This window comes from Falco peregrinus, chromosome 13 (genome assembly GCF_023634155.1).
Source record: "Falco peregrinus isolate bFalPer1 chromosome 13, bFalPer1.pri, whole genome shotgun sequence".
In the NCBI taxonomy this organism is placed as follows: domain Eukaryota; kingdom Metazoa; phylum Chordata; class Aves; order Falconiformes; family Falconidae; genus Falco; species Falco peregrinus.
The window spans coordinates 3,044,585-3,068,804 of NC_073733.1; the positions used below are offsets into that span (position 1 = coordinate 3,044,585).

Genomic DNA, 24,220 nt, shown 5'->3' on the forward strand with positions numbered 1-24,220 from the left:
TACTGTAAAGAATGGTAATTTCTAATGCTCCTCAGTTTCACTAGATCTGTTGTATAACCCAAGAAGCAGCCTACCAGGTAGTGCCAGTGTACTACCACGCTTGGGGAGAGCTGGCAGTGAGTCACAGAATTCAGGATCATCCTTAACAAGGGGTGAAACAAGGGATTTGGTAAGAAAAGCAAAGACGTTGTCTCTCTCTAAAATAGCTATCGTCTCTTTTTCCTTCTTGGAGAAGTGAAGCCAAACTCTCAACAGGGAAGAAAGGCACCTCCAGGTACTGTCCCTGCCAGAAGTATGGTTTCATACCCATAGAGGAAAAGAGAAAGAGAAGACAATCTGAAAGGTGACAGTCTCAGTGAATTTTATTTTGAAGACATCTATCAATTCATCAAATAATCAATTCCTTATCAATCACTTGAACTTGGGTTTAAGTTGTAAAGAGCTATCATGAAAGAATGAACCAAATTTCATTCAACAGCTCAGCTCACTGGATGATGGAGCAAGAAAAAGTAAAAAACAGGTTGTGTTTGTATAAAGAAACAGTAACATCCGTGTTCAATAATGAGTGTAGGGAATATATCTGTGTGTGCTCTTGGTGCTTTAGCTGGAAAACATGGAAGAAGGAGGAAAACAGACAAAAATAATAAAAAATGAGATGATAGTGGGACATAGGGTCAAACTAGCAGAACCAAAAAGCCGGACCATGATGCCTAGCGTACTCTGCTGCACTGTAGGTCTGAGCCCTCAGAGCACACAGGCATGAAAATTCAAATGAAAGGGAAAATTATCATCTTAAATTCCATTTAGTATAGCTTTTACATCAAATAAATGTCAATAACTGAAGGGTTAAGGGGTTCTGAGTGCCTGAGTGCCTTTGCTGGCTATCTCCATGACTGTGATTCATGAGAGATCAGGGTTCCACAAGTCTATGTTTAAGTCAAACTCTGACTTTCCTGGGCTTCAGGACAACTATACGTAATTTTTTTACCCTTAAGCCATATATATGTATTCAGCCCTGCCTTCAGCTGAATGCAGATTTATTTATTCTACTCTGTTCTGTCACATACTGTATTGCATTAAAGTCATATGGATATAAATCACACTGTTTATATCCCTATGCTGCAAATATGTGATACAGGCTTCTATTGACTATCGGTCTACGTCTACGTTGTGCCTGGGCACTGGAGTCTTGTATTCCTTGCACAGCTGAGAACGCATGTTTCCCTCCTGTCTGATGCAGACTGTCGTAAGTCCCCTTTTGGCTCATTCTTGACTCTTGCTTCTCTAGGTAAAACACTGGGTCATGGTGCTTTTGGGAAGGTGGTGGAGGCGTCTGCTTTTGGCATTGATAAATCTTCAACCTGCAAAACAGTTGCCGTAAAAATGCTTAAAGGTACATATCCCTCTGAGATTCTCAACAAGACTCCTCAGGGAACCTGTGGGCAATGAGGTTTCCAGTTCTCAGCTCCAAACAAGTCCCAAGTTCATTGTGTTCAGAAGGGAGTGGGTTTGTCATATGGGAGCAATTAGTCATTATACAGTGGATGTTAACGTGTAGGAAATGACAAGCGGGCTCCATGCTGTGCTGCTGATTAAGTCTTGTATTCCTAGAGGAGGAAAACAGCAGCTTCCAGGTCTGTGGGGTTAGGAGGGAAACAGATTACAGAATGTAATTACATTAGATAGTCTGAAATTGGATATAAGCCTTCGATCACAGCCCTTCCAGATGTAGAACAGTTCAAGGGGCTGAAAAAAAAAGCAATGCCAAGGGAGTGAATTAGAGACAACTTGCTTGCAATTATTGAAATTAAGGAAAGCTTTTACCATTCAGTGGTGGGGAAGGGGGGAACTTGGAGACTATTCTTTCATATTATATTTACATACAAAGCCTCTGCAGACAGCTTGTGAGCAAAGGCAACAGCCAGTACATTGACTACTTGGGTTGGAGGTTTTTGACTGTTCACTTAGGATTTTTGCAAAGGTGCAATCATGCTCACTGGATGGCTTTTCATAGCCCACATTGCTTTGCATTGCTGCTGCATGACAGTATTAACCTCTGCAATGCCATGATTCAGGAACTTCTATCACAGCATTTGGCTTCTGTTGCTAGCTGCCTCTCTTGATGCTCTGCTGCTTCCCATCTCTCTGAAATTTCAAGAACATCAGTTTATCACCTGTCTGGACCTCCTCCAAATCTGGTCTCCCTTCTCTGCATTAGTCAGTATCTCTTCAGATCATCTCTCTTGCTGTTGTTTCTTCTGTTCCATGCCCGTCTCCAGATCCCTGAAATATCCTAGGAGCCCCTGATCCAGACATGCTCCCTTCTCCATCCAAAACTTATTACCCTGGATAGCTCTGGGTTTTCATTCACTTCCACGCTGTGCTTCCCAGCTGATCCTCATGTCAGCTCTACCTTGCCTGCACATATTCAGCCAACTATTTGACAGTTCCTCCATCATTTTACATCCTCCTCCCTCAGTGGAGGCAACAGCCTCCTGCTCTAACCTGTCCCTCCCCAACTAATGTGCCCATAATTCATCACTTTCCTGAATAAAGCAGATTCTCTAGTATGAGTCAATCCATTCAGGAAAAAAACAAAACAAACAAACAAACAAACAAAAAAAGGCTCTGGAGATGTCTGCATTTCTGTAATTCTAGCATTATCTGTCATTTCCATGAAGCAGGCTGGTATCAGTTCTGGGTTCAAGTCTAAAACTTAGTGTGCAAGATTATCTGAAACACTTCTGAGGCTGTTCTGTTTAGATTTTGCCAGGCATGTGTTCCAGCTCATGCTTGCCTAAATCAGGGGTAATACCACTCATGTACACACCCGTCTGCAAACACTGTTGACTGAAGAAATCTTGGAGTTGTAACAACTCCTTCTTTATAACACAATTTGGTGAAAGATTTGTTTATGGAGAAGTCTACAAACAGATAAAGAGGTTACATTTGTCAAACCAAACGATCTGTTTCATAACCATTTATTTATATTTAAATCTTACATGATGCAAAAGGAAAGAGGGGAAACAGGACAAAGTCTCTTTTGTTAAAATACATCATGAAAGTTTTGGAAAGAAGGCAGAAGAAACATGCCAGCGTCTGAACATTGTTATGGTCTGAGAGTGCCTTCCTTAGCTTTGGCAGCAAAAGAGAATGAAACTACAGTATAACTGGCTAGCCGCTGCTTCAGCAAGTGTCAAGTTCATGGTTCACACACAAATATGGCCCCTTTTGCTTTGGTGGGAAATGTATTTCTTGGGTCAATGAGATCTCACAGGGCTGATATTTAGTAATGCTGTACCTTCTCCAGTACATTTTGGGACCCAACCTACAGATGTGTTGGATTCCTCCATCGCCTGCAGTGGAGAGTTGTGAAAAAATATATTCTGAGGTATAGTAAAGAAGAACTACTAAACTGCACATCATCATTCTAGATGGAGGAACACGCTCTTGTGTGTGCTGTTGTTGCTTGGAGTGGTTGGTTGTTCCTTTGCCAAGCTTGCAAAATTCATTCCTTGCAACGGCTCTCTGGTATCTGATTTGGGGGGAGGGTTCTGCTGCAGGACAGTAACCCTCCATAACCCATGCTAGAGAAAGGAAGAGTCACCCAAAAGATAAAGTGCTATTCCACTTCATAAAGGTCAACAGACAATGAAACAGATGAATTATTATCTGTTTAAGAGTCTGAAAAGCAAAGATACTGCAAGTAACCTGGGTTGGTTTTGTTTCCAAGTATAAACAGGATCTTGCTGTGTCTTGTTAAAAATATCCTGTTGTGTAAAGATGATTCTTTTCCTGTTTATCTTAAGCAGAATGTGCAACTACTAATGAATGCAAGGCTTTAATGTCTGAACTGAAGATCCTCATCCATATAGGACATCATCTGAATGTGGTCAACCTGCTGGGAGCCTGCACCAAAGCTGGAGGTGAGAAGTCCTCAGTAAATAAGGAGCAAAGAAGAAACACTTTTCAGATACAATGTGCTTGGATGTATCTGTGGCGGAGCCCAAGTCTCATGCACGTGCAGTTAATGCAAGCACAAATATTTCTACCTCTCTGGTCACAGGAGAGCCTCTGCTACTGCAGAATATGGCCACATCTCGTCAACGGTTTCTGAACTGTCTTCTCCCAGCCAGTAGTGTCACTTCTCTATTTTCTTTTTCTCTAGCCTTTGTCAGCTTGTTTAGAAAAGGGATTATGGACTGAAGGGAGGCAGGATCCTTAACTGCAATTAGGTGCCCAGTTCCTCCACAGAGGCACTACTGATCATTTCAAAGGTGCACCTCCCTTTTCTTCCCTGCCTTATCAGAATAATGCACCATGCTGAGCACTTAGCTTCTTGAGGCCTCCTTCTTTCCCCAGCACCTCACTCTTGCTGGGCAAGTGCAGGCATTTTTTGGGTAGCACACAGGAAGCCTGAGGCACTCCAAAGCTGAACGGAGCAACAGCATGGACCTTCAAGGAGCTGAGCTGACACTACTGCCTGTACGTCACACAAAGAATCTGCTGCAAAGTGCAGACTTAAACAAAGGACTCCATAAATCTTAGACCTTTGTCACTAAAACATCCCTTCCCTTACTGCCATACAAAGCATCCTTGTCTCTTCCTACACTGTGCTTTAACTTCAGGGTAACAACTCTCGAAGATGTCTCCTTAATGCTTACAGTGAACCTTTAAAACAATCCCCAAAGGACAGATTTAGGAAAGCTGAGGACAAAAACACCAAAGTAAAATTAAACAAGGGGAAAAAGCAAGAGAGATCGTGCACACATCTGTTGTCATCTGAGACTTCAAAGCTATTGTTTTCCCAAGTAACTTGTAGTTGTCCAGTCATAGGGGAAAAAAGAAAACTTCGGTGAGGTAGATTTGGTAGGATGCCAGGAAAGAAATCTTCCCTCCAGCAAGACAGTCCCAGTTCCTCAAGGAGCAGTCTGCAACCAGCAACCACAGATACTGCTGTAATCTGGGAGCCTTGAACGGGGAACTTGCAGGAATTGTTGTAGCACTGCAGACCCCAAAAGCTTGCATGGCAGGATGACCAGGATGACCAGTTTTAGCTGGAGGGTTTTAAGATTCAGATGTGTAAGTGAGTAGCCTTTGCTTGGTGCTGTGAGCACAGGGGAAGTAACATTATGAACGCTGGTGATTCTCCTCTCCTGTCAAGTCAGTAAGGGTGCTTAATACAAACAGGTGCTTAAAACAGCAGCATTGCTAAGATGTCAATAGTCTTTAACCAAAGCACTAATTCAGCCACAGAGTTCCAGCTGCATACTAAGACACATCTCAGTAACTGATCAAATACTGTGAGTGTCCAGTTTCTGAGGAAATTTTTCTCTTGGGAGTCCCTCAGTTTCCTGTTCTCCAGCCTCCTTCATCCTGATTGCCCTCCTGGGTGAAGAGGTAGCCCTCTTACATTCTAGCCACCTAGGAAAACCACTGATGACTCCGGGGAGCAGTGGCCTGAGCAGAGCGGTGCAGCATGGCTTTGCAGGGCACTGAGGAGCCTCTGGGCAGGCGCCGGTTTGTTTACCTTTGAGCAATGCAACTGCAGACTAAAGAAAAATAGCCTTGAGCTCTCAAGACAGACACCAGGATAAAAGTTGCTATTAAAATGCCATTCCAGTACACAGTGCTTTCTCCTTCCTTGTTAGGTTTTATGTAACCATGAAACGGTACTCCTGATGAAGACTGATATTAAATATGCACATATATTATTTTAACAATATAACAAACAACAAATTTTACACCTTGACTGAGTGTCTGATGTTAAGCAGTTAGAACTAATGCATAGTATATGCTTTACAATAAGAAAATGAAATACGGAGAGGCCATGTCTAGGAAGCATTTCAAAACTGTGAATAAATCACTAACTGGAGCTTTAAAGCTGTACTGCAACCTGCATTTCCTCAGGGCATCCATGAGGGACATTCCACTGGAGGTTCTTCAGAACAATGGACCCCAGAGCTCTCTTGCTCACTGCCGGTCCCAGCACTGCTGCCTTTAAGCCCAAGAGCAATGTTGTGTGCTCGGCGCACCACTGACAGCTCTGATCTGGGGCCGGTTGTGTTTTTGCCATCACTGGCACAGTGTTCTCAGGTGCTGAACATGGTACAGCTGCAGTCAACAAGGACTGGAAGTCCTGAACAGCCCAAAGGTCAATCTAGCAGTGCTGTAGGGCTTGTACAAATAAAGAGCCTGGCAGAAATATGCAATGTTGTTATTATCAAGCTGTTGGTTATTATTGCTAGAATTCACCATCTCCCTTTTAATGGGCCAATTGTCAGTCAATACTGTACGCATCAGAGTGCACCCTGGGGACAGACTGCAGGACAGGTCTGTGTCCCCGCTTCTGATACACCAGCTAGAAGCGCTGCTTAGAGCTGCCTCCTCCCCGAACAGCCAAGTGCAGCTCTCAGCACTCTTCCTTTGAAGTTCAGACTCCGAAGTCTCAACTATGCACCTTCTAGACAGAGAAAGGTTTCTGGACATGAAAGTCTGGTTGCTTAGGATTGCTAATAATACATGTTTATATGCATTCTAGTCCCGTGATTTCACTTTATCTTACTTTTGATGGTTACAAAAAGCAGTGATTACACTAAAGGTAAAGAGGATGTAGCTCTTCATTTTCCTAATAGCTCACACTGAAACATAAAAGCATTTTCAAGCAGATCTTAAAAATATGCATAATTGTATTATGCTATTACTGCACTGAACTCTACAGTAGTTTGCACAGAAATAAGAAAGGAAGAAATTGATAGGACTTTCCAGGCTTTCAAAAACTTCACACTAAGTATTTCTGAAACTTTTGATTTAGATCTGTCTATGGTTCTGCATACTTTTATGACCTCTGGTGGCATCAGCTCCACCTAAAAAAAAAACAGTTCTGAAGGCAGCAAAGAAAAATGAAGACTGTTCCATGCTATTGATCTATTATAGGGTAAAATAACCTTAACAGCATATCGGATTTTATATCCTTATTTATCATTCTCGATTTTCCTTTGTTTATAAATAAGGAATAAATACCTTTGCCATCTAATGGGGAAAACTAAGAATCAGTATTCCCTTCTCTCCATATCCACTACTGATTGTGTGCTTCTGGAATGTCACTTCTCTGTTTCCCAGTTTCCTTATCTGTGTAAGAGGAATGACAGCATTTATTTATTTTGAAGAGGATTTGTGAAGATAAGTTAGTATTAAGTGCTTTGCAGTGCTTCAAAACTCATTTGACTTTCACTGTCTTTTTAGGTCCTTTAATGGTCATAGTAGAATATTGCAAATATGGAAATTTGTCCAACTATCTAAGAGGAAAACGAGGAGATTTCATTGCATACAAGGTAAAAAAATGACAGGCTTCTCATAGTTGCAAGGTGGAGAATTAGCCACTGACCACAAGTTGGATTTTTTTCTGCATTGGCACTGAGACAGTTTGGTATTTATATAGGCGCTGTATTTTCTCACCGCATTTCGATTTGTATGAGCAAGAAACGGAAACTTTTTCCCCTGCAGGATCTCACTCTCAACCTCTTCTTTTCTACCACCTACTAAAGAATTAGTTGCAGATACCCAAGTGCTCGAGAGCGTTTGAGAGAGAGAGGGAATTACTTGCGATATACTACGCAGCTCAAGGGGGGCAACAAAGCAGTAGTAAAAAAATGGTATTAATTGAACTAGGAGAAGGTGAACCCTTGCAAAATACAAACCCAGTTTGGGGACTTTTGTTTCTAGGCCCACCCTCCCCAGCTACCGAAAGCAGCCCACCCTTCCGTCATCTGCTCAACCCCGTCTTCCGTGTTTTCCTTTCCCCTCTGCCAACCTAAAAGTCTGTGCTGTATGCAGCGAACTGGATCATGAGCACGGTCTGCATTAAACCTAACCAAATGGGTTTGGTTTCCAAACAGTTGTCTGCATCCACACAAACATTTGTGCTAGCACAGACTGGGCTAGCATATGGGGGAAGACACAGGAGGCCAGAAGCAGCGATGAGGAGAGGGCAGAACTATCCCTCATTGCGAAAATACAGCATTGAAAGGGCTCTCTGATCTAACTTCCCCAGATAATTCGGGGTGGGGTGGGGTGTATTTTTGTTATCATTATTATTACTACTACTACCACTACTGCTACTACTACTACTAGTACTATTGTGTACAGACACAAAAGTAAATAAGGTACTTTGTGTAAGAGAAGGAGATTTTCCTGGTACAGTCACTCAGCGTTTCTTTTCTCACCCTTGTTTCCGTGAATTGCAGGGACTGGTTATGTCTCACTCCCCAGGACAGGGTGACTGCACATACCTTGAACAGTGATTTTAGCATGGTTTCCTAGGAAAGCAAGAGGTACAGAATTACAGTATCTCTGCTCATCTCTCAGTCTCACCCAGCCAGCTTCCAGCTAACTTTTATGGTGGAATTTTCTTATCAGTAAAATGGAAGGTTCTGTATTAATAAGTAGGAAAACAGGCTTCATTAGTTCCGCTACTCAGGGAACATCATGTTCCAACATGTTTTCAGCTCATCTTCAGAGGACGCTTTCTCCATATGATACTTGTTACGTATTTTGAATCCCCAGGAATTGCATCATCCAAAGCTAAAAATCAGTTTTATACCATTTCTAGTCCCAGGAAAACTCTGACCAAGCAGAGAAAAGTCTGGATGAGTCCAACAGTGATTTGACCGAACTCATCAAGAGGCGACTTGAGAGTGTAGCCAGCACAGGAAGCTCTGCCAGCTCAGGATTTATTGAAGATAAGAGTTACAGTGATTCAGAAGATGATGAAGAAGGTAAAAGAAACCTACCTAATCCCAGATCTTTTATTGTAAAGATTTCTGTTACTTGGCTAATGCCACACACGCTGTCACATACTTTACAAGCCCTTACATAGCTTGACTTGCTCTTGAAATTGCAAATTCTTTCTCTTGCCTGTGCCTCACTCCAATTTTACACAAAAAGAGATTTGTAATAACGTATGCATATAAAAGCTGCTCCTGTTGTAGAAGAGGGGTAATAGCAATATTTTACCTGGAGATTTGCGGGGTCAGTCTGTTCCCAGTCTTGTCACTCGCTCACTAAAATAGTTTCCCTCACTTTTCTCCCCAGATGTTGTTTTCCCCGTAGCTAACTGACATGATTAACGTTGGATGGAACTTCTTTAATCACCTCATCTTCTGCTTCTAGGTCAATGGTTCCTAAACCAAAGATGTAATCCTAGTAGAGAACTCATGTAACAAAACTCAGATGCAGGGCTGGGATCATCACTGTGCAAGTGGCACCAGTGCCAAAAAAGTTTGGAGCTGCTGCTCTAGTGTTTTGCCATGTCTCTGATCTCTCCTAGATGCTGAGGACCTGTACAAGCGGCCCCTGACTTTGGAGGATCTGATTTGCTATAGCTTCCAAGTGGCAAAAGGCATGGAGTTTCTCGCCTCCCGAAAAGTGAGCTCATTAAAACCTCAGGGCTGAATTTCTTTCACAGAATCATGAGTATCTGATATGAAGAAATCCAAATACACTTTTGAGCCTGAGTAATCTGCTTTGTGCTCTTATATTAAAGTGTCAGAGCTCCATTAGCTCTGGTGGTTAAGCAATAAGTAGCACTGAAGGAGTTGTGAAGAAATATCATCCATCATGTTATTGGCTACAAGGACTGGCATCTGTAAGATGATAGATAGAAGGAGTGAATACAGTCCAATTCTAAGACAATTCACAGAACTGTCTCATAACTAAATGTAGAAAAGACTTCTCATAGAGAAAGATCCTTCTGGTACAGTCAACAAAAGTACTACTGAAAAATAAAGAGGGAGTATCCAGCTATTTATTTGGCTTGTCAGCAAGGTTGAAGACTATCAGCAAAGTTAGCACCTCTTTTGGATTAAAAAAACCATATGTTTGTAGCCTGTGGAACGTCCACTTTTCAAGTAAATTGAATGTAATACACATGCCAGAGTATACCCAGAACAGAGCTTGCACTTACCACATAGCTACCATGGTAGCACACACAGAAACCATGAGCACTGTTACTCCCGTCTCACACACACACTCGACTGCATTTGCAATTGTAACAGCTGCTGATTTTTGACGTCTCCCAAATTTCCCAGGAACAATTGCCTGGAAAATGGCACTCCCTTCATTTCAACATAACTGTGACCGTTATTTCACATAGAAAAATCAGAAAACTGTAATACTTGGCTTGTTCCCTGAGCTATTTTCTCTTTTGCATATGACAGTACATTTGCGGCAGATTCCCACACACAGTTTCCCTTTCTAACCTGCTCTAAACAGAAGTTCATTGATCTTTCCATTTCCAAAGAAGGTCTCATGATTTCAGCTCTAGCAGGGGCTTGTTGTCCAGGCGAACCCTATAATCTTGCTTCTCCTCATTCCTTCACAGTGCATTCATCGGGATTTGGCAGCAAGGAACATCCTTCTTTCAGAGAACAACGTGGTTAAGATCTGTGACTTTGGACTAGCCAGGGATATTTATAAAGACCCTGACTATGTACGGAAAGGAGATGTAAGTGGAAGAAACTTGAAATGCTGATCTCCAGTTTTTATTCCCCTAGGGCTTCGGCAAGTCAATAACAACAGTTCTGTCAACATCTTGTGTCTTTTGCATTCTTAGGCAAGACTTCCACTCAAATGGATGGCTCCAGAAGCTATTTTCGACAAAATTTACACAACACAGAGTGACGTATGGTCTTTCGGAGTGCTGCTATGGGAAATATTTTCCCTAGGTAAGAAAGGTTTACAAGCCTTTTTTCCCCTAATTTATGGCTCTATTGCTAAGAAAATCTTTTAACAAAAAGTGATAACATGGTGCCATCTTTCTGTTTCAGTTAGTAAAAGTGCACAGTGCAGATCAGGTATAAAATAGTCACTGGAGTGAAGTCAAAGAGAACTCAACCTGGCAAAATACATGAAAACACTGAACATTGAAGAGGGGGGAACAAAATAAAATCCAGAACCATGGGCCTAACATTTGTAATAACCAAAACCAACAGAGCACAGAGATAATGCAAGCCTCTGCTGCTCGTCAGTGAAATATTTCTTTGAGAGCAATAAAGAAGTTTCCTTGTCAAACCATATTTTCCGCTCAGCAGTCTGCTTCAGGAAACCACAGAGCTCAAAGGTCACAGAGGTTTTCACTGCTGTTGACACAGTGGTCTGATGTTGCTAGTGGCAGCCCATGGAACACCAGGGAGCTTGCCCACATGACATTTTACCCCAGCTTGGTTATCTTCCCCACAAAATCTAAGTAAGATTTTCTAAGTAAGGAAAATGTCTTGGCAGCAGCTGCCACCACGTTGATAGGAGAACCAGTGCTAGGCTGTGTAAGTAATTTCAGCAGCAAACAGGTAGAATGCTTACTCTTCTGGCCATATCATTTGCAAGCCACAACATTTTTGAAAGACTAGTAATGGTTTTCCTTAAGTACTATAGATTTCATCTTATGGTGCTGCTAGAAACCTCAGCCTCACTGAGATCTGGTTACTGTCCAGCAGATAAACCCCTGAAATCTAGACAAGCAGTCTTACAGACAGTTAGACTTTGCCGCCTCAAATTCTCCTTGCAGAGTCGCAAGTTTTGTTTTCCTGAGGGAATTTAGGAATGTCAGCTCTGGCTTTTTAATCAGCATTTGCAGACAAAAGAGTACAAGAACCATTGTCAACTTAAGCTGCTGAATTTTAAAGTAAACTCTGTAATCTCCTACTATCTTTGGTTCGTGGATCAGTTGAAATTAACAATCAGGCTGAAGATGCCAAGTCCAGATCTGGATGCAAAGTCTGGAGCTGCTTCTATCCTAATCTTTGTTTAGGGCTGGCTGCAAAGGTCACAGCCTGATTTCTCTTGTTCATATCAGCACACAAAACAGAAAGTTCACACTCAGATGGTTAAAACAAATGGCAGTTATTGCTTTCTCCAGAGTTCAGCCTTATTTATTTAGAGTTTTGTTATTTTGGTGTAATACTTTCATAGCTCTGTAACAGCCTCACCTGCTGCATGTGTTTTGAAATGCCACAGAAAGACCCGCAATGCCCCAGTTCTAATAGATTAGTCAAGCAGATGTATTCCCATTAGCATGCAGAGACGCACTCAGAGGGGACAGTGTCTCCACTGGGCATCTCCAAGGAACCAAATGAACTGAATACTGATGAATGGCCAGGACCACTGCAGATGGCAAAGTGTTTATATCATTCCCAAAGGTCCTGACAGAGTTTAACAGATGTGAACTTCAGGTCATTTGGCCTCTAATACTGAAGATTAATAAAATTTAAAATATAGTCACTGAAATTCATCTCTATTTTTAACTATTTTAAAAAATAATTTACCTGATTTCTTTTAATTTTAGATAGCCTCTTTTCTTAATGAAGGTGCTTACTTGGAACAATAGACTGTCCTCTTCTGAATTCAGAGGAATCTACTGAATTACTGCAAGGGCTGCCATCTGTAGAGCAGCCTCTGCCCTCGTTATGACGTAGATCACAAACTACTTTCTTCAATCTGTGGCACAGATTCAAAAGCAGTCATTTTCTCTAAGAGGGTTTTTCATACAGATCATCCAGGCATGTCTGTGGTTTGGCACTACTCACATCTACAGCTCACACGATAAATATTTAATTAAGGATTTGTGTCACTGATTGAATTCTCTTATATAAAAGTTTTACAGATCATTGAGAGCCAAGGGATGGAAGTTATTTGTCGCTGCTACAGGGTATGTTTTGGCTCCCATTTACAACTGCTGCTTTTTACTGGGTCCCACAGACTTAGCACCCTCTTTAAAAAAGGAAAAAACACTGATTAGTAAAATGCACAGTTTAGTCTGGACATGGGTCCTTTCAGGTTCAGAAGCTGAATGATAGGCTTCCCCCAGAAAGGCTGACATCTGGATCCATTTTGGTGATACACAAGGAAATCGGGACTTGTTAATTTTCATTTGGGGCTGAATTTGCATTGAGCATTGCATTATTTAAATGGAGTAAGCACACCTCGTGTCAGGTAATGCCAGCAACGTTTAATAAATCTTGAAATCACTTACATGCCGCATCACAGAATGTCGGTGTCTCCTGGAATTTAAATGTGCACTGTTCAAAAAGCAATCAAAGATAATTATGTAAACAAGAACTGCCTGGTAGTATAACATCAGCATCTTATTATCCTACTAAAATAAAACCAAGATCAAAAGAGTGCTACCTTACCCAATGCATGCCACATCTTTGAGCATTTTGGAAGAGATTTCCCCTAAGGAAAACATCATGTGTAGACCTTACGCCATATGTTTCAGCCTACATTTCTCCTGAGCTGTCCCAGCATCCCAGTCCAAGTTATTAGGCTTATCACATAGTCCAGATGAAGTACAATGCTGAGTGGAGGTGGAAAAGGAAGAGTTCTGGGCTTTTATGGTCTGAGCTGCCTCCAGCTGGTAGGAGGCCTGCACTGGTCAAAATACAAACTACCAAAAGATCTTGCCAAAAATTATTCTTCTTTGCCCTCCCTGTACTTGCTCTCACCAACATATTACAGCTGATATGATCAATGATGTAATCAAAGAAAGGTAACTCAGATTATGAGCTCAAGTGGAATTCTCCATCCCTCCTCACTCAATTGTACCATGCTGCCTTCAAGGCCTCAGTCACAATCAGTATTACTTGCAAGACTGATTTTTACCAATAACCTCTGCTGTGCTCATGAGCCAGATCTAGCCAGTGATACTCAGCAAACTGAGGGGTTTCTTTTGCGCATCAGGATGGTCAGTGTAAAACCGCAGCTCATCAATGGCATGACTCCATTCAGCTCCTCCTTATGGAGATCCGTTGGCCACGGTGGCACAACAATCACAGAATGCAGTCAGAAATGAATGAAAAAGCCATGCAGTCCATCTCTTCTCTAGTGAGGGGTGGTGTTTTCAGTGTTGCCCCAGTACATTGACCACCTAGAGCTAACTAGATCAGGTGGGGTTTATGCTCACTCCTCTTGAGAGGCCGCGCCACTGTTAAATAGTTATGGGATCAGCTGGGCAATACACAGATGTACTTATGATGCCTCAGTACCTTGTAAAGGTTTGCACAGATAAAACCCCACAGATGAAAAGACAAGCTAGTGAGAGTTCAGGAGATCTACACAGACAGCCGTTAAGAAGCTTGGACAGCAGTCAGTGCCCCCAAAGCCTGCTCCTAGCCTTACCCTTTTGTCACAGTGTAACTGTGGGAAAGTGACACTATAGTTTCTATCCATCTGTTTATTCAGAGAGATCTTGTGAGCTGAGAGAGGCCTATTTTGAGATCTTTGGCTGTTGGGTGTTGCCACGTGAGCTGAGCATTTAATTACCGGGTTATTATGATCACAATGGCAGGCCAAAGACATGGGAGGAAAATCAAGATATAAAGCAGAAATGATGCTACTGGCTATTTCCAAGCTATATAACTCCAGGAAACACTCTTAATACTATGATCTGATACTTGCACGTCAAGGGAATTCAAATGTGCTGTGGCTAAGCACCCCTGAGCTCTAAATGTCATCAGAGCCTATCTGCTGTGTTGAGATGCCCTCTTAGGAAGCTGCCAGGATCTTTGCTCCCCAGTGCATAGTTTTGCAGATTAAGGGGTCAGATTCTCAGTATAGAATAATTCTGGAAACAGCCATATTTTGGCACCTTCTTCACTGCTTTTATCCAAAAGATTTCTGCTGTGCTTGTTGTGCCCCCAAGTGCACAGCACATGATGGCATTTCCAAATGGGGGAAAAAAAATGCAGGAAATAGGCAGGAATGTTTTAGGCAGTAAATCATAATATTCCTTGAGGGCTGGATACAGATGCAGATTCCATTCAATCCCCTATGTTAAGACTTGATTAAATTTTTTTCCAAATTCACCATCCAGCCTCTAGGATGCTAAAATGTGAAAGACAAGGGTTGCACTGCATGTGAAGCCTCTGCTGAGAGGGGAGGAAAGCGTACGGATCTTTTAGGTCTATCCACAACAGGTTCAGTAACCTTTCAAACTTCATTGTAGACAGCTCTTGAATTTTTTACCTATGAGGCCTGGATTACTCAGATGTCAGAGCACTTTCTCATATTATATATTTGCTCTCCTTATTTATGGTGCATCACAAAGTGCAGATCCCATACAATTAAGATCATAACCTCTGAAAAGCCCCCACTTGCTCATTAGTTGAAGAGCATATTATATATATATATATATATATTTATACTAGTCATTTCTCTGAAGATAACCATTTACATAGGAAAGTGAAACAAGTCTCACTCCTTCATTTTGAAAACTGCTAGGCTAACTTCTGTGCAATATATTAGTTCCAGTCCTTTTACAGAACTCTACCTCTCAAAAGCGATTACAGTTGCCATGAACTGTCCTCCCAGGTTTCACACCAACTAGAGTGGCCCTGCAAATAAGCAGCAGTGAACACACACGAAGAAAAGAAAACAAAGCTAAAAACTTGGAAGATCATTTTTCAAGGAAATTTTACCTACAGGACTGCATAATACATATACAATACTACATCGGTGAACCAGGAGGGGAGGACTATAATTCCACACCTGAGCTTGAACTGCAGGGTTCTCAGGGCTTTCCACAGGAGCCAGAGGCTTACAGCTTCTCTGCAGTTACTCACAGGGGCCAGTGAGGCCAGAGATTCTAAGGCAGTGAATGATGAGCAGGGCTTCCTTCATGTGTAGTCACATAGCACAGGATACTAGCAGATGAACAATTCGGCAAACAGTATGTAACAAATTGAATGAGCTGGAACTTTTCTACTACTGACCAAGAGGTCATTTGAAGTCTCAAACTAAGACAATTTTATTTCTCTTCTGCCATATTTCACCTTGGAGTGGTCCTGGTTGTATCATAAATGCATGGATTTATGGGACAGCATGATTGAAATCTCTAAAGAGACAGAGCGAATCTGTAACAGATTTCCAAACAAAATGTGTAGATAGTAAGTGATCACAGCCTCTTCTTTGCTCTAGCTTCTTTTACTGTCAGACTGTAGGTAATCTCAAATGCTCAGCAGAAATAACTGATATGTGTTTAATTCACTGGACTGGGAAACAGAGATTGTGCCGTTCTGGAGCCTCCTCCTTATTTCTCCTATCAGGTGCTTCACCATACCCTGGAGTGCAGATAGATGAAGACTTTTGCCGACGGCTCAAAGAAGGAACTCGGATGAGATCTCCAGAGTACTCTACTCCAGAAGTGTAAGAGCTCCTGGTTTTCTATTGAGAGCTGATACATTTCATTTAAGTATTACTAAAAAGATTGTATTTAAGTGCGGAGAGGGAAGGAGACCTCATCAGATGACAGCTATTTATTTTATATTTTGTTTTCAGTAAATGTTGTAGTTGTGCATATCTTGGGTGTCCTGATACCACGGACCAAGTCAGCTTGACCTTTGCCAACAACAAGATTAACAGATCCCGCCCCCCCTGCCGCCAGTCAGTTGTAGTTCATGAATCTCAGTTCAGGAGATTACTGTGTCTGCCTTGATTTCCAGTTCTGTGACAGGAACTAAGCATCCATAACTATGATTTATTTCAGCGATATCAGTGGGGCCCAGCAGTCAAGTTTTAAGTTAGGTGAAAATAAGAAGCCTACAGATTCAGCTGAGGCAGGAATATAGAAGGAAAAAGCATTCCATGTGGAAACTGGAATAGAATTTCAGTACATGGAGATTTGAACTTGTCTTAATTCAAAACTATCCAAACAATGACCAAAACAAGGAGCAGCAGAAAGAAACAGTTAGAAAACAAAGCTCCTATCCTTTTCCTTTCTTAATACCTGTGGTTTATATCTAGCTACCAGACGATGCTGGATTGTTGGCATGGAGTCCCCACAGAGAGGCCTACTTTCACTGAGCTTGTGGAGCGCTTAGGAGATCTTCTTCAAGCCAACGTACAGCAGGTACAGCAATACAAACATTTCTTCAACAAATGTGCACATATAGATGTATATATATGTGGATATGTGTAGGTGTGTACACAAGTAAAGACTATGTTGAGCAGTAGTATTAGATTTGAGTTCATAACAGAGGTCACAAGGAAAATGGCTACTGGAATGAGTAAAGAAAATGTGAACTATTCAAAGGGGATTATATTTCAAAACCAGATGTTTATCCATCCATAATAAGCAGAAACTTACATTAATTAAAAAAAGGCTCAGTTGCCCCTTAGAGGAACAATAGTGCTTTATCTCACAACCAATTTTAATTAGATTCCAACATAGTAAACTGCTGTAGTGGGCTGACCCTGGCTGGGTGCCTGGCACCCACCAAGCTGCTCTGTCACCCCTCCTCAGCTGGGCAGGGGAGAGACAATATAACAAAAGGCTCCTGGGTTGAGATAAGGTCAGGGAGATCACTCAGCAACTACCGTCATGGGCAAAACAGACTCGACTTGGGGAAAATTAATTTAATTTATTGCCAATCAAATCAGAGTAGGGTAATGAGAAATAAAATCAAATCTTAAAACACCTTCTCCCCACTCCTCCCTTCTTCCTGGGCTCAACTTCACTCCTGATTTCTCTCCCTCCTCCCCTTCGAGTGGCGCAGGGGCACAGGGAAGGGGGCTGTGGTCAGTCCATCACACTGTCTCTGCTGCTCCTTCCTCCTCACACTCTGCCCCCACTCCAGCATGGGTCCCCCCATGGGAGACAGCCGTCCATGAACTTCTCCAACTTGAGTCCTTCCTATGGGCTGCAGTTCTCCCCACGCTGCCCCAGCCTGGGTCCCTCGCACAGGGTGCAGTGCTTCAGGAACAGACTGCTCCAGACCAGACACGGGGGAAGCTTCTGGCAGCTTCTCACAGAAGCCACCCTTTGTAGCCCCCCCCACTGCTACCAAAACCTTGCCACACAAACCTGATACAACTGCCGGTAGTTGGTCTGAACTTTCTCGTTTTCTGACCTTATGCTTATCAGTGCTCTTAGGAGCTTTCAAATGATGCAGTTTAAAGCTCAGAAAGTCAATTGGACAATTATTCATTTCATAGTAGTTAAATCAGTTGTTTTCTTTGTCAGTAAAAACAACTAGACCAGTTATGTAACTGTCAATTTAATTTAAGAAGAAACCAAACACTCTCCTCCAGCTCCATTCTGTTTGTAAACAAATTTAGTGAAGCTAAGTTGAAGAGGGCCCAGCTTGCAATATGAAAAGCTAGTGAGTTTTATGCTATAACCAAAGTAAATTAAGGAGACATAAAAACCATGATAAGGGAATAGGGCACTTAACAGCTTCTCAAAATTAAAAAAAAAAAAAAAAAGCACAGGGAAATTTGGATAAATAGTTTCAGGACTTAAAGGAAGACTCATTTCTGAAGATTACTGCAGGGGTGTAATGACAATGTAGAGCTTAATAAGATGTGCAGCATCAATTTCTTGTAAGGACAAATAATAAAATCCTTTAGGGCTACCATTTTAAAGACCATCTCTTCCTAAGCTGCAACTCCTTAAGTTGAATATAAGCAAAAAGTCTATGCATAGGCAACATTCTTTTACCAATTCCAAAATCTGTTAAAGTCATATCAGCCATAGGGGTTTCATGACTTCATGCTGCTCCCTCCCTTCTCCCAAACTTAAGTCTTAAAGTTGGATTTAGGTGTCCCTGGGACTGGTGCCTTGGAATTCCCCAAAAGGCCAATGCGATGACAATAGAGGACTGCTTTCCTGAAGTGCAGATCAGTGAAATTCTGTTCACCTTCACTAAGGCTGAACAGCCACACATCTGGAATGTGGTAACGATCACAAAGAAATTGCTGCAAACACATCAAAGATGCTGCTGTGAAAGCCAGCAAAGCCAGCTACTTTTAAATGGGTTGCACATATACTGACATCCTCAATACAACTGTCACATTGCTATGTGAGGGACATTTAGAAGTCTGGTAACTGCTATAAAGACCAGTGAAGCAATACCTTGGGCTGAGAGGCCTGGAAGAGAAAACACGCTAACTGCAGATGAGTACTGGAACATGAGAGACCGTTTTCAGCCATTCCACATCACAGGTTTCACAAAGTGTACTGTTTTCCTAATACAAAGCCTCCTACACAGTAAATGTTGGATAAAGCTACACATTCTAACTTCCCCATGTTGTGAAAAACAACATCATCACTTTGAAGAAACATCATAAGTAAAGTTAAAATAAAATCTAGTCTTTTCTCAATGTAAAGCTCTGTAGAATAAAATAACCTTTTACATCTGAGATAACATACAAAATCAAAAAATACAAATACAAAAAAAAAATTGATGCTTTACCACCTTTGTGTTCTTTTATGTTATGAATTATATAGGATGGTAAAGACTATATTCCACTGAACATCACCTTGTGTCCTGATGGAGAATCTAACTCCAAAACTTGCCCTGTGGAAGAAAACTTGAACAACTGTGTTAATCGCTGGAGTGCAGTGGAAACCGGGTAAGAAAATTATATACAGGAGGTGAAAGGGAAAGAAAGATTTCATATAGCTGGGCAGTCTTTGTTGTCCTCTCTCAACATGGCTGTTTTAAGGGAGTTGGACAGCCACATTTGTCAGGGTATTGTTTATGAGTTACAAGAGATGAAAAAGAAAACTGGTCCAGGAAACTGAGCTGTATCAGGGATGTTAACTGAGCCACCAACTGGTGCAGCATCTGCTTGGGTTTTATGCTGACCCCTCAACTTTCTTGCTTTCAGTAACAACAGCAAGAAGCGACCACTGAGTGTGAAGACATTTGATGAGGTGCCAGTGGAAAAGGAGAAAGTGATGCATGAGGTAAGTGAGGTGATTGCATCCCTCTCCACCACGTTCACAGATCACTTGTCACCAGCACCAGAAACACTTATTAGAGCTTTTGAAATCTGTTTAGTAAGAAAAAGCCTTAAATCAAGTAGAATATTTGGCCCTAGCATCCCACACATAGGTCTGTGTGACAACAAAGAGGGACCTGCATTTAGCTTAACAAATAGTTTAGAGAGAAGCTCATGCATGATTATCCTGGCTTTGATCAGGCTAATGGGCTTTGTATTACATATTTCAATATGTTTTTTCCACCATAAGAAAATGGCAGCTCATTGAAACAGAGCCTTTTGAAGGAAATGTGTCCAGAACACATTCCGGCTGGCTGATACAGCTGGTAACTTGGTGGTGGCGAGGGTGTTCGGTTCTGGAAAGACAAGACCAAGATTCAAGTTCCTGCTCTACTTGATCCACACAAAGGGCTTTAACCCTGGATTTCCTTCACCCTGAGTGAACATATTTATTGCTGCTTCAATGACACTGCAGGGTGGGAGAGTGTTGAAAGGTTGCATTTTCACTTCAGTGGAAAACAAAGGCTTGTTTTGTTACAGAATGATGGTTCTGCTCATTGGCTTCCTCTGAAATTAAAGGTTCCAAGGGTGGAGGTGGTTTGGGTTTTTTTCCTATATTTTCTGCCTTATTTAAAAAACAAACAAATCCAAACAACTCCATCCCCACCCCAACTCATAAATATCCTCTATGGTTCAGGTACTCACTGGCTGCAGTGCCATGTGCAGTCCACACCACTTGCCTCAATGACAGATTCTGTGCCACTAAAGAGGGATCTTAGCAATGCACACACATCTCAAGCAGACTGAAGTTTAGGAAGGAAGCTTGAAGCCCTCTGGAAACCTTCTAACAGAGGAAGAGGGCAAGCATCAGATGGCTAGGAGCAGCAAAAGTAAGGAAAGATGCCTATAGAAACAAGCCAGCCTGTCTACTTTTAGCTCCAGCTAAGACCCCCTTTTGGACAGACAGCGTTTCCTCAGACCCACTCTCTTAAGAAAGGTCAAGTCTCTAGCTACACTTTGTCCTTGACATACTTTGTGTCCTCGACAAATATAGCATATTTCTCATCTATCTCTCGGATATCTATCTATTAGGACAAATGGAAGCCCATTACTCCCAAGTATTTGGCCAGATGTAATTTCTGTGCCTTTATCAGTGCATCTTAGGGATTAGAAGGCTTAGAATTTTCTCTGGCTCTTGCATCTTTCCTCTCACAAGAAAAAAATCTGTTCCTGAATCACACAAAGACATTTACTAGATATATCTGGTATCAGTAAGAGATTACTGCTGCCAGCATGAGCACTACTTTCCTAAATGCTCCCTGTTCGTGGCATTTTAAAATAAGTCCTTACATGACAGGGGAAGAGTTTCAAAAAAGGGTAATAATACATTACCAGATCAGAAATAAAAGTGATATTTCGTTGGGGATCTTTTAAAGCAAAATTATGGTGTGATCTACTGTTGGACAAAGTAAGTGCACTTGTGTTGTTAAAATTATCTTGAATATCAAGACATTAATACTGATTAGGTCATTATTTCAAATAGTTGCCTAGGAACTCCAAAAAGTGCTCTACCACACCTCCTGCAATTGTGGTACTTATCTGTACTCTCTGTTGATATTCTTTCAACAGTTCTTCTGTAACCAAACCCACAGCAGCACTCAGATAAATTGTTTCTAGACCACACATTTTAAGGGGAAATAGTCAAGTTAAAAACCAGAGAGAAAATCTGGGTTCTACTGAGGTTTTGACAGACCTAATTAATTTAGGATTTTACTTTATACTTTGAAAATCAGTTTCTAGACTGATCTTACTAACAACTGATATATTACCAAAGCATTTATAAAACGGCTTTTTCTTTTTACTTATTGTTTGTTGGGATTATTTTTTCTGTTTGTTTGACTGGTAAAATAAGACTAACTAGAGTTTCACCTCCCATGTTGAAGTCTTGCCTTCTTGGTTTTGACAGGCAGACAGACATGCAGTCTTCCAGCATCCAAAATATTTCAAATGCAAAGGAACACCCAGAACATTTAATATTTTTAAAATTACTTAAAACAAGGACTGTGCATATGTGTGAACTTGTGTGACACTTAGCACAATAACAGCTTAATCTTAATTGCAACCTTGAGACTGCACTTCAAGTGCAGCAGAATCACAACTTCAGCTTTAAAACTAATCAAGACAGCTTTGTTGGACAGTTCATTAAAAAATCCATAACCAAAGTACAATGAGCCTTTTAGGCTATGTATCTTTGCAAAGCACTGGGATTTCCCAAAATGATACTGAACTTCCACTTCCTTAAAATTTCAGTGTTTCTAATAGTGTATTTCTAGTAGGTATTTCAGATATTTTTTCCTCTGAGGAGCCTAGCCAGTATTAATGGATATATTTTTATGAATTTCTGTCTGTTCATATCTTAGATACCCTACCTAGATGGTATCCATATGTCATGCTTAATACCAGTTTCAAGTTTGAAAACATCAAATTGTTTTTTGATATGTTCATTTAAGTGCACTCTTTCAAAATACTAATCAAAAACCTTTATCATCACAAAACTAAGGCAAATATTCTCAGGCTACATAGCAGCATTATGAGGAACAGTTGGATAAAAACTGATAATATAGACCCTAATAAGAGAATATTCTGAAGAATGGGCTTAATGTCATACACCAACTGGACATATCTATGTGTTAATCACTTTAATAATAGCACACAACTGAGAGTTTATATGCAAACATTTGCCCTCCAGGTTGTTGGTTGGAATCTTGGGATTACATAGAATATCTTGGTAGCTCCTACGTTAGTTCCAGTACACAAGTATCAGTATATGACACTACAACAGAACATCTACTGATGGCCACCTTGTTGGCAGTCTCTCCATGATAACTGCACTGACGGGGATCCCCAACCTCTACATGCCACAGTGAAGGAGAAGTTGCTTTCTCCTGCCCTTGCTTTGGCTGGTCTGTGGCTGGAGACAGTTTTATAAGGTGAAATCCTATTAACTTGCCTAAAAGCAATATCATAAGATAAGATAGCTGGAATTTGGTATTCTAACTAGCTCCTTGGCTTTCTGTCTCTACTGGCTTTCATACTGGTTTAGTCTGACTCCTCTCCACACTCTCCCCATGGAAGCCATTTCTAATTTAAAAGCGCTACACGCTGTCATGATCATTTGGCACTCTGCTGATGTCCTCTTCCTTTTGCTACTCAGGAGTCAGACAGTGGGATGGTGTTGACGTCAGATGAGATAAAAAGCCCGAAGAGGCTGGAAATCCGTTCTTGGCCTTATGGGATCATGGCTCTAGCGTGAGTACTTTTTGTTATTTTTTTTACGACAGTGTCTCACTCAGAAAAATGCTTCTGAAATCTGCAATTTTGTTTCTGATTCCAAGAGGAAAACTGTTAAACTATCTAACCAAGCCAGAAGGAGAAGCAACTCTAGATTTCAGTCCTATAACTGAAAGACCATGGTTAATGTATTTTAAGATCAAGAAGGTTATACTGTAAACATTGCTTCCAAAAAGAAGTTGAACATAAAACAGAGTTCCAAGTCTCTGACAGGAATACTGCACTGTTGCATTTCAGTTACAGAAAGGTTAATTAACATGAAAAATGTTGATTCATGTGATAAAAATGAAAACTCATTTCATCAGCTTTGAGCACACAATGTCTCAAAAATCAGTTTAACTCTTCTTCCAAAATTCCAAGTTGCCCTGTGATTCTGAATCACATTCAAAAACCCCAAGAGTGCTCTCTAGTGCAGCTAGATCTTGTTCATGATCTGATCTCCTGCACGTGGCAAATAATGGGAGCAAAAGAGCTGAGAATATTCATATCTACTTCAGCTGTTTCTTGACTGTCTCTCCAGTGTTTTCCTTTACTGATGGAACAAAGTTTGAAGAGCTTGATTCATTAATCCAGAAAATAGCATTTATAATTATACCAGTGGCTAACAAAACTATGTTTAACTTTAGACATACAGAAGGACTGGCACCTTTGCAATTGATGGGATGTGAGAAAAGTTAAGGTGGCCTGTATAATAAAAACCAGTACAAGCACTGCAAAACATGTACATTTACCAGAATGATGATTTCTACATTTGCTTTATCACAGCTATGAGGACAGTCCTACAGAGAAGTCCCTTAATCCTACCACCTTCATGATCCTATGAATTATATTGTTCATAATTGGTTTACAAATAGAGGCTGTGACGCTGTTTGCTATATGTTTATCCATTCATAGTACAATCACAGAAGAATAAAAGCAGATCTTTAGCTTTTAGCTAACAGTTAGCTCATCATTCTTTATATTTCTGTAACAATAAGGCACAGGCAGAGAATTTACCTAGTAGTGAAATATGTCTTCTCCACCTTCCTAGAAAAGTATAACAATAGTAACCCATTTTACTGATTCAAATGCCAACTGCAGAAATTTCAAAGAT

General features: G+C 41.1%; 1 protein-coding gene across 2 annotated transcripts in view; it reads left to right on the forward strand.

The window, feature by feature from the left end:
* LOC101913316 (vascular endothelial growth factor receptor kdr-like) overlaps positions 1-24,220 on the forward strand; it is a 141,987-nt gene that overhangs the window by 103,933 nt on the left and 13,834 nt on the right. The window contains exons 18-29 of one of the 2 annotated variants that reach the window (XM_027784217.2): positions 1,289-1,393; positions 3,810-3,926; positions 7,246-7,334; positions 8,612-8,777; positions 9,329-9,426; positions 10,382-10,504; positions 10,613-10,724; positions 16,098-16,197; positions 16,795-16,900; positions 19,280-19,404; positions 19,663-19,741; positions 22,991-23,085. In XM_027784217.2, the coding sequence (XP_027640018.2) occupies positions 1,289-1,393; positions 3,810-3,926; positions 7,246-7,334; positions 8,612-8,777; positions 9,329-9,426; positions 10,382-10,504; positions 10,613-10,724; positions 16,098-16,197; positions 16,795-16,900; positions 19,280-19,404; positions 19,663-19,741; positions 22,991-23,085 (1,315 nt within the window). The remainder of the gene's footprint in view (positions 1-1,288; positions 1,394-3,809; positions 3,927-7,245; positions 7,335-8,611; positions 8,778-9,328; positions 9,427-10,381; positions 10,505-10,612; positions 10,725-16,097; positions 16,198-16,794; positions 16,901-19,279; positions 19,405-19,662; positions 19,742-22,990; positions 23,086-24,220) is intronic. The other variant, XM_027784218.2, reaches the window with a different exon arrangement.